Source organism: Corvus brachyrhynchos, unplaced genomic scaffold, assembly GCF_000691975.1.
Source record: "Corvus brachyrhynchos isolate BGI_N302 unplaced genomic scaffold, ASM69197v1 scaffold101, whole genome shotgun sequence".
NCBI lineage: Eukaryota > Metazoa > Chordata > Aves > Passeriformes > Corvidae > Corvus > Corvus brachyrhynchos.
This window is the reverse complement of record NW_008237239.1, coordinates 14,318,160-14,329,583: the sequence shown is the minus strand read 5'-3', so window position 1 is coordinate 14,329,583 and position 11,424 is coordinate 14,318,160. Positions and strand designations below refer to the sequence as shown.

The following is an 11,424-nucleotide window of genomic DNA, read 5'->3' as shown; positions in this document are numbered from 1 at the left end:
CTGGGCAGAGCGAGGTGGGGGGGTCCTTTCTCTGAAGGAGAGTCAGTGCCTCACTCTGCTCTGCAGCTCTGGAAAGAGTCAGGCTAACCTAAGCCAACAAGCATTCATTTGGGGGTCTAGAAAATTTTAATATTTAAATAAAAGATACCTCTTTCATCTCTTTGAGGTACAAGTATGGTAGTGGTGCTAATAAACAATACACAAAAATGGGCTTTGTAGCAATTGATGGATTTTCTGCACCCACCAATCTATCAAGCTTTAATAGGCAGCTTCTCCAAATGCTCCTGCCCACTGAAAAGCTGGAAGAGCAGGCAGGCCTTGCAATGCGCCCAGAGGGTCAAACACTTGGACCAGGCAGGGAAACAACCCTCCTACCCCCCAGCCCTTTTTATCTAGCAGCTCTGCCTTCACCCTGGGAGCCCTCCACCCCATGCAACAACAGAATTTTAGGGAAGATTTCATTTTGCGTACTGTGTTCTTAAAACAAATGCTGTGCCAAATTTTAAAAGTCACGAAGACGAGTTTGGGGAAGCACTGTGACCCCTTGCAAAGAGCGAGGGACGTATTTGCCATTATTTCCCAAACGCAGGCAGTCGTACGCTGCAACTCTCCCTTTCCCTCCTAACAAAGAGGGAAGACTGGATCAGAAGGGATCATCTCCATAGAAATTGTGTTGGCACAACCTAGACTGGGCATAAATAAGGGTACAGACCAAGAAGACGAGAGCAATTAACCCTTTCAGTCTCTCAAATGACAAAATGCAGTCTTCCACATTCAGCTTCTCAGTAATGTGATGTGTAAAAGACTCCAGTTGCTACTGATGCTCTCAGTGACATAAAATTATTCTATTATTTGCCTTGCACAGGGATAATTCATGTCTTCCTTATGATTTTTAAGCTAGAACATAGTATCTTTCTTATTGTAAAAATTCCAGGTATTAGGGGAACTGAGGATTTCCAAGCACAGATGGCCAGATCTGCAGAACTTGGATCATTTCAGGGTGCTTGAAGCCTGGGAAAGTTGATTTGGCCCTCTGCAATGACAGGGACTACTTGCCAAGTTCCAGTCTAGCTCTGAACTCCTGCAGTATTCTGAGATGCCAATAAGTAGGATTTCTTATTTAGAGATCTGTGTGCTTTTCACTGCAGGGTAAAATTGCAAATAGTGTCCTGCATTTCACAGAACAAGTATATTTGAGGGAAAAACTGATAGGGGCACAGAGTGAGCTGGCAATTACCCACGCAGCTCGTATTCTTTGGTCCATTAACTGGGTACCTGAGGATGATATCCCTCTCCCTCATCTAGTTAACTCTTGATAACTAGCATAAAAATTGTTTTAGCAGGTTGGTTTGGTAAAGTGGATAGACATGAACTAGGAGAGGCAATTTGTTTGCAGTAAAACCAGAGAAGATCTCACACTTAAATGAGTATTAGTTATGTAAATGTAACTTCACAACCTTCCACAGACCTCCTTTACAAATGGTGTTGATGTGGCCCAACAAATGCAACTCCAGTTGTCTAAAAGCACATGGAGTTTTAACTGCTGTTGCAGATACGAAGTGTTTATTTGGTTGTTACAGTGAAGTAAAGCCGGATTCAGGATCCAGCTCAGCTCTACAGTGTCCTGAGGCTGAATCAGGGAAGATTCTGAAAATAAATGACCTCAAATCAAAACATATTTTTAATGTGCTTCTCCTTCAAAATCAGAAAAGTCTTGCAGGATTTTGTGATCTAAATAAGCTACAGTCTTACTGCCATCTGCACCAATTCTAAGCCAAAAAGAGACCTTTCATATCTGAAACACAGACAATCATGTAAATCAAAAGGTCCAACCCCAAAATTTTAAGATACATATGAAACAGCAGGCACAGCAAGGAGCAGAAGAAAAGTCATAAACAAATACATTTTGAGGAATTGTGTAGGAACAGAGTAGTTCTAGACAGTGCTGGTGAATACACAGCTTCAAACAGAAGTGTTCCATGAGTGACGGACTGCAATGAAAAAAGGAGAATGGTATCTAGTCACTACCATTAACAAGGTCAAACTGGTAAGGGTTACAAATGTGAACCAAATGTGAACCACCACAGCTCAAGAAGCACTATCCTTGCATTCATCCAGCTTGAGGAACTCCCTGTTGCAGGACACCAGCATGGCAGGTATACCCAGGAAATGATTAAGCAGTATAAACAAAAGTACTTTCTAGCTCACATTGGCTACATTTAATTTAAAGGGCTGTCTATGCTTTAGACATAACAGGTCTCTTCCAGGGAGTTATTCCTTGTCAGATAGACTATTGCAAAATAACATTCATTATCTTAACTGGCGCTGTGCTGGAGGTAGGACACCGCGGCCATAAATCATTCTATCCATTTTGCAAGAGGGCTGGTAGTTTCATTAATAAATAATTTGAACTAAGGGGAAAAGAAAACCTTCAGAGGACTACAGTGTTAAAAATAAACTCTTGGAAATAAATGTAAACAATGGCAATGAGCTTGTAATTTATATTTTATTTTGCACAAGCTTGCATATATACTGCACATACATTCAGTTTAGAGAAGATGGAAGGCACACAAGGCAATTGAACTACTGTATCCTTTAAGTGGTACAAAGCAAAAAGGTAAAAGTCTGGAGAGTATACAAAAGCTTTAAACACACAAAATAAAATCCACCCCCCCCAAACATTTTTCCTGTGTTTATCTTAAATTTAGTAGCTGCCAAGCTAGAATTGTAACTTTTTTTCAATCAATTGTCTACTGCACCTTTTTTTTCCAAACGGACAGGGGAGTCTTATTGTTTTATCTTGTCATCAATTAATATTACAGTACATCCTTGGTAATACAAAATTGTACACCTTCATCAAATAAATTAGGATAAATTAAACCAATAAATTATGCAAAGTCTTCAGAACAATAGACAACAACAAAAAAATCCACAGTTGAAATTGCCTCTAGCTAAAAAATAAAATAAAAAAAAATCAAAAATTGACTTTATCAGTTCAGTTATTGTACTATCTTCAAATTAAAGGGTCTTTATTACAAAAAAAAGAGCTTAATAATGCTATTTACAACATATTGCTAAATAATATAAAGGCAGTGTTTTGTCACTTTTGTAACTATATACATATGAGTAATGGCTGGGACAATATCAGTTTAAACCTTAACCTTTGACTCTTCTGGGCAGCATTAAAACCAACCTAAAGAGGCTTTTTCTTTCCTTTTTCTTTAGTTTCTGACTCTTACACGTTATATGGTAATGAGATGGGTATTGTGTTTGTCTGCTATCTCACTCGAGTGGTACAATTAATGCAGAAGGTATGGATTTTAGAGAAAAATGTAAGCTCACTGTTTCTTCTAGATTTGTTTCTACATATCCCAGTATTTGTGCATTTGGAAGGTGGCTGCTTTGGGAGAGAGGTGACTGTGGCTCAGATGAAAAGACTGAATAAAGTCATAGTGCCACCACCTTTCATACACTAAAAAGGATATTTCTAAGAAGATACAAAGGTTAAATACCAGTTTTCATCCCAGCTCTAAATATGAGCATTTTTAGCTTCAGTTTATAGATGGTTTACAACCAACAGTTCTACAGAAAACAAAATTGCATTTCCTTCAACAGAACATTTAAGTGCAATACAGTAACTGCTTACTCATATAAACCAGTTACATTCCTTAAGGGGAGCTTTTTGAAAACAATGCGTATTGGAATTTTCAAACACAGAGTTGGTACCAGAAGGAAACATTTGCACTATTAACACCAATGATTGCTATATAATACACATGGTAAATATAGTTTTTGCTTTCACTTCTCATGTACAGTGCTCATTTTGGGGGTTTTGTAAACCACTTTCCATTTTTAATATATATATATATATCTTTCTGTATATATATTAATGTATAATCTTTCAATGCTGCTGGTGAAAATCCTATCTTTAAAGCCACAAAATCTTCACCTTTATTTCTTAATTAATATTAACCTGTGGAAAAAAAACATTTTTCTATTAACTGACTTCATATACATAGAAAAAAATTCTGCAATTTTACAGAAACTGTATTACCCATTCCCTTGACATCTGATGAAAGAGACTTAACTTTTAAAAGTAGAGAGCTGGATTTTCAAGAATGCTTTCAACTATCTACACAGTTACTGTAGTGTTTCTTATAAATTCAACAGATGTTTTCAGAATGTAGTTATTAAAATCTTATGTCTTTATGCAAGAACAGCAGTAAGGTTGAATATTTACATTGCTTTATAAAAGTTCCCCTCGATTTTCAATGTTCACCCACATACCTGGTACAGTAACAAAGATTCTGCAAACTTAAAACACTTTAATTAAATAATACTCAGAGGCACAAAGCAAACCTCAGGAATACATGGGTGAACACTTCCTTAAATAATTACTACATTCTAACATCTTCCACGTGTTTACCATTAAATGTGAAACGTTCCCATTAAACAACCAGAGATACAGTAAGAATTAAATGTTTTGTAGTTTCAAATAGAACATTCTTTTCACAAAACATAACAAATGTCTAAAATAGGTTCTTAATCTAGATAGGAAAAAGGTAAGCTTTTCACTTCATACGCATCTTTTGTGTGTGTGTGTGTGTTTTTGTGTAAATATACATACATATGCCCACACATGTTGTCCTGTGTGTGTGACCACATACGTATCTGTATATGCACATATGCCACGTATGAAATATTGCTTCTATACTACTTTTCATCAGGCTAAGAAAACACAAGATTTGCACCACAGTTACAAAAAATTGGCTTCTACAAGAATTTTCAAAACTCGAATGCTGCTCAAACAATTGAGAAAAAATAATTTGCGTTATCAAACTGTTCTAAAAATTCTCTTCTTCAAAAACGTATTCTCCTGCTTTGTTTTTTTTATTTTTTTAATTTTTAAAAAGACACAAAATATGCATAGCTATCAACATTATGTCAAACAGCCAAAAAAAAAAAAAAAGTCAGTGTTTATTGCAGCTGTAGTAATTGAAAAATAAAGTTTAAAAGATGAAAATTGTAAGCCACAGAAGGCACAAGAACAATTGTACTTGTGGGGGAAAAACTGGTATTTTGAAGGACTTTTTTTTATCCTTCCGCTGGTGCATTTAAGGTCTAGGCACAGACTATAACCTCAAGTTTATATGCAGAAATAAATCTGAATTAGCAGTAAATGAATGGCAAGATGGGGTTTCTACATGGATTTTGAAATTCTTTTCCTATGTAAACTTCTCATTACAATAAAAGTAGCCTCCTGCCTTTTAGCCATTTTTAGTGAAACAATATTGAGATAATTTAAAAGAAACTGGATTGGATTCTACTTAGAATTTAGTACAAGCTATGCCATGTATTTGTAATTTTAGGTGAATTGGGAGGCACAAAGGCAATATGGCTATAAAATGCAGAAAAATCACATAACTGAAATGATCAAATTATCATTATTTCCTTTTCCAGACCAAGGCGGTTTTTATTTTGCTTTTAAGATGAAATTTCTATTCCTAATTCCTATGCCTCATTTACTATTGAGATTATACTACCCATAAATAAATAAATAAATGCAACAACATCAAGTGTTGAGTACACAATTTCACTTATTTAGATTATGTGAATCCCATTGCAGCCAAATAATAATAATATTAATAATATAATAATAATAATAGAATAATAATAATAGTAATATAAAGCAACGGTAAAATCACAGATTGAGATGGTAGCTAGTAGTATGTCCACATAGTATGACTAAAGTATGGCTTTGCTTTCTTATGTCCAAGGTGACAATGCAAAGTTATATTTTGCATCTGATGGTATGCCAATGATGAACTTACTGTATCAAAACTTGAGCATTTTATGCCACTTCTTCCCATAAATCAAAAAAAGTGCATGAACACAATTTTCGTCCTTTCTTACTCAGAATTCATTGGAGTTACATCTTTATGAAGTGTAATATTTACCAAATCATGCACACACAGAGGAAAAAAAAAAAAAAGAAGGAAAAATGAGATAACGAAAACAAAATAAAATGAAATAAAAAAGTAAGAAAACAAAAGAAAGAAAAAAATAAATCCTGTCTACTGTAAGGATACGTACAGTATTAGGTACTCTCAGGGAGTCTAAGATCAAGATTTGTTTTGCTTTTAATGCATAGTGAAAATGTTGGCACTTCATCCCATGCTATTGTCTGCATTGCCTATACTCCACAGATACTGCCAGTGCTTGAAAAGAATGACAGGGAATCGGAGGATTGTGCTGTTTAATTTGAAGTCAGCAGGTTTTTAAGGCTTTCTGCTAACAATAATTGCTTTCATACATTTCTGTCTATCAGCAGTATTTGTAAATGAAGTGAAATTGCAATGATCAGGTCAGCTCTTTAGTCACATGGGTAAACTTTCACTCTCCAAAGTCAAAATGTAATTTTAAAATAAAGAAGATACCAATATCCTCAATGGTCTAAATATAATTCATGGCTAATTAGGAACTTCCTCTAGATTTAGATTGAATTATGTAGGGGAAAATACTATTGATGATAACAATAAATTCTTACTGCATCCGTACAAAAGACGACAAAGAAAATGACAAATACAGTGTGCCATAGCATATTCAACCTTCCCCCAAACTTCTGGAGACAATTTCTTTCTGAAAACATGAGAAAAGGAGAGCCACTGAAGAAAGCACAAGAACTAGCAGCTAGCTTTCTTTCCCTCTGTCATATCGTGGTGTAGCATTCAGGCAAACCCAGATCCATCAGGGACTTTACACTGTAGCTCAGGTTTTGGTCAACACTAGCTCCAGCTTCAGAAGACAAGTGCAGCCACACTGCTCAAACAGATTTTTTAAATTTTTTTTTTTTTTAAAGCTGCACTTACTGTAATTTTAAAAATCCAATTTGGCTATCTGAACCCTGCATAGCCAGGAGGACACTGTGATTTTTGTATTATGCTTGATTAGATTTTTATGAAAATGCAATTTTTATTCTTCTGATTGGGACAAGACTAATTACATTTTACAGCTACAAACAAGCTTTTTTTTTTTTTTCTTTCCTTTGCCTCAGCAGTGTGAGGTGAAGACTCTTCTACTATACCTAAGATCATTCAAAAAGTGCTTTTCAGGACAGATGTTGAATATGGACAGAAAACTTTGTATGCTGGAAAGGGGATCTTGGGGGGTAGAATGGACTGAGAAAAGAATAAATTTTAGGGACTAATGCCACTTAAAGTAAGACCAAGACATGGCAATATACGACGCTGAAGGTTTCATTTTTACTCTATGGAGAGTGAAATGCTTCCGCTTTAGTAAGCTGACCATATTCCAAAATTAGTGTGGTTGATACAATACTGTGCATGAATTACTGGCCTAACCCTGCAAGAACAGTATTTGATTTGTGCAAACATCTCTTGCTGCAATTTAGACAAACAACAACCTGGCATGTTGGTTACTGGTGCAGGGTATCTGTCGTTTCTGTAAGGAAAACATGAAGAATAGGGTTTGCTTTTTTGGGTGTCACTTCTTGAAGTGAGTACCTAAAATAGATGTTGTATTTTTTAAAGTATGAAACAAAATCTAGGTATTGATTAAAAAGTATATAAATACAAATAAAAAAGCTCGAAGCTTATGAAGTGACTCCACAGAGTTCAGACCTTTAGCAGTATAAACATAATATAAACTTCATTGTCTGTAGTATTGTGCCATGACATTAGTCTCACTAAGACAAAATGCCACTTTGCAGCAAGCAATAAATCTGACAAAGCATTTTTAAACATAATGCCCTAACTTGCTAAGACAGGCTTTTACACGCTTCCAAACTCTTCTCCCTGAAAATTAACCCAGTTGATTCTTCAAATGTTAAGGGTCTCGGGCAAAAGTAAACCAAAGGCTGAAGTAAAATAACCATCCCCTTGGAACTGAACGAAAAAAATCCAGAAGGGATCAGTCTAATTCCATATACATATATATATGTATGCGATACACATATATATGAAATTAAAATAGAGACACACATGACTTGGGCATCAGAAGGGGACTGCTACTTTCATACATTCATAAATAGCTGCTGAACTCTCTACTCATGAAGAAGCTCTTGTAGGCAGTTTGGGGATTTGAAAATCTCAGGGACCTCACTGTCCAGCTTACAGATGACCTTGTATATGGCCTTCTTCCAGGAAGGATCAACATCTTTGCCTGCGATAATGGCATTGAAAAACTCCCGTAACGTGATCTGAGCCACTTCCAGGAATCTCTCTGGAACCTGCTGATACAAGGAGACAATGGCATTAATACAGTTTTCAATTTCAAGTCTCTGGTTCTTCAAAGGAAACTGAGCTAAGTTCTTTCTTTCAGAAAGGGGCTTACATAGCACCTGCATTTTCTAAATGTGGCAGCCCTCTATTCTCTTATGCAAAGCTGTTATATATAGTACTATAGCAATAACTTTTATAACATGTGTTAGAGATCTTTGTAAAGTCTTCTGACAGAATGTAGGTAACAAAATGTTACTGCCTGAGTTGGGAGAGTAGGGGGATTTATAGGCTATAATTAGCAGGAGGGGAAACAAGCACAATTGTCTTTAAGGAAAGAAAACTCTGCTTGATACTTTACCCATGCATTTATGGCCATGTTCTCCTCTCCATGTGAGAATATGAAAGTTATGCATGCACAGAAAGCCCTTTGTACCTTTGTGCTTGACTTTGGTCACAACCTGTGCTGAAAGCTGTCAAAGAAACCGGGTATCTCTGAATGTTGTTTGTAGTTTAAAACCAATCAAGCAGGAAAACCTTCAGCTAGTGGCTTGCTTCTGTGGCTGCTATGCACAAGAACCCCATAGGATGGCTTTCTCAGGAGACATTGCAGTCTTTCCTTCTTTTTCAGGAGCACCCAAATACCACCCTAACCTCTTCAATGGGTGCACTGTGCTCCAAGTGGCTACTGAGCTGGGATGCTTTAAACTCATTCGTGGTTTCTACACGTCACTGTCACTTCACAAGTGAGTCAAACACCCAGCTAGCAGGCATGTGCCTCTCTCAGAAGCTCCTGAACAATGGGTGAATGTTAAAAACCAGTTACCTCCAAACTTTAGTAATTCATTCTAAGCAGTTGTCTCGGCCACCAGCACCACCTTCTCACCCTTTGCCTTAAATGACTCAAAAGCAACCATTCTAATGAACTGCAGGGCAGTTGCAAGGTTCAGGTAATCTCCATAAAGGTATTATTTTCCACTTTTATTACGGAAATGTGGCTTCACAGCTCTAAAACTGCTAATACACGGCCAGCCAGTAGCCAGCATGCTTATAATAGCAAGTATTCCCTCACTGCTATTCTTTGTCCCCTCCAGCAAGAGGAGTTCTCCGACCTGCACTAGGAGCCACTTGAACCATTCCCGTAGCCAAGACACTTGGGCAGCTCTCACTCATTTACTGAGTTCATGTCACACTGCCAGATCAGGGACAGCCCCTTATTCTCTACTTCAGGCTTTTCTTCTTGTCCCTTTAGAAACCACTTTCAAAAACTTGTCAGGAAATGTGTGATCAATCTGATATAACAGAGCTCTGGAGCCTCGCTCACCTATCATTGTTAGGGAAACACCAGCAGTTTGATAGCCACGTTCTGCCATCAGATAAGCATGAGATCAGCTCCCCCTGACACCAGCTGACAAACTCTGCTTCCAGAAGCACCAGAGAAGTCCTCTGTCTACCTCTCAGAGTGAAATCCAGCCCCCACACTTTTTTTTTTCTCTCAAAATTTTTCATTCAAAAGGCTGCACAGAAAGACACATCTTTACAGATGGTCTACTCCAGCAATAATTAACAGAGAAGAAATTAACTGTTATGTTTTACTCACGCCAGCCCAAAGAAATTACTTGAAACTCCCCATAACCACTCAGCTGTTCAGGCATTTGGTAATATGTCTATAGAAGATACTATGCTTTTTTCATTGTTGCATTGCTTGAAGAATATCTACATGTTTTTCTGTTCCTGCAGTTCAATGCTCACATGCTATTTATCACCCTTGGTATTGCTGCCCACTAACCAAGGGGAAGGAGTTTCTGACTGTATGAAACTAGAAATCAGGAAAAGGAGTAGATAACCAAATTTATGCAGTAGGCACTGATGTTAGTTCATGAGGACAAAACCTTTTGATTTTGGTATCCACTCCAGAGGACCGACATTAGATGTCTTTCTTCCCTTCCAAGCTGCTGGAGATGGGAAAGAGGCAATTACAAGCAGCTACCTGAGAAACACGAAGTCTAAATGCACAAAGTCATACCTCTCCCTCCTACTTCATGGTTACACACATGACAACTTTAAGCAGAGAAGTGACATGCTTAAAGTTTTAAGGTTTTAAGCTGGGCCTTTGCCACTCAATGTCTACTCGTGCATTTGAAAGTCTTCCAGGTAGAGGATGCTGCTTTTCCAGGGAGTAGGCAGTGGGAAACCCCTGAGTCCCTAGCTCCCAGGCCTTCCCTCCCTGTAGTGACACACAGGCTTTTTTTTTAGACTGGGAGTTATCTTTTAAGGTCCAACTTTATTGTACCTGAGTCACATCTGCAGGGTCAGGCCTTTTTGAACCTGGTGCAACGGGCTGTGGAGAGCAGCCCACAAACATAACAGTGAACAAACTCAACAATGAACAATGTGGGGGCTTTGAAGAGACCCAACTTTTTAGCTGTTTCTTCTTTTGTGTGATCCACCTTAAAATGCTGAGTTTCCAAAGATCTCCCCAACTCCTATGGTATTAGAGCCATTCATAGCTCTTTCCTTTTGGGATGTTATTAGCAATTTTTCACGTCAGATTGGATTACACACGTTATTTTGCATGTTGTAATGTGAATTCCATTGTGATTAATCCCCACAGGATGGTACATCAGCCAACACTTTTCCTTTCTAGAAAAAGTATCTGCAGTGGTTTTTGTTGTTTTGGTTTTTTTTTTAAATAAGAAAATACTAGTGAAGTCCAGAGCCTGAAAATAAATATTTAAATGCATGGGTAGTTATATTTTTCAGTGGGCAATTAATCAGTCAGCCACGTTAATTATGTGTCTGGGGGTGGCATTTCCCTGACCCTAAGTGATGGCGACCTATTCAGCGCATCTTTACACCTAACTGACTGAACATCTCTGAAGTAGGAACATCTGCATAAAATGCTTCAGTGACAAATAAACTCTATCTACATTGCTTTTAATAGAACCAACAATCCCTAGTATGAACCCAGGGCATTTTCTTAGCATCAGGTGGCAGCAGTCAATCAAAGAATCACACTGTGCATTCACCAGGAGGAAAGACAATGAGGTCTGGTCAGGGGGAGTCTAGGTGGGTCTCAGGCTGAAGCATCCACATGAGCCAGATTTAAAACAAAATCACATTTTGCTGCATGCTTTGTCAATGTAACTTCACTGCCAAGAGAAAAAGTCACAGGCCAAACTTTGGG

At 37.6% G+C, this 11,424-nt stretch overlaps 1 protein-coding gene across 1 annotated transcript in view; it reads right to left on the bottom strand.

Annotated features, from left to right (window-relative positions):
* Positions 1 to 2,487: 2,487 nt before the first annotated feature.
* Positions 2,488 to 11,424, bottom strand: part of PROX1 (prospero homeobox 1) — a 49,328-nt gene continuing 40,391 nt past the window's right edge. Inside the window, exon 6 of the mRNA XM_017729599.1 lies at positions 2,488 to 8,248. Coding sequence (XP_017585088.1) covers positions 8,063 to 8,248 — 186 coding nt within the window. The 3' untranslated portion in view covers positions 2,488 to 8,062. The remainder of the gene's footprint in view (positions 8,249 to 11,424) is intronic.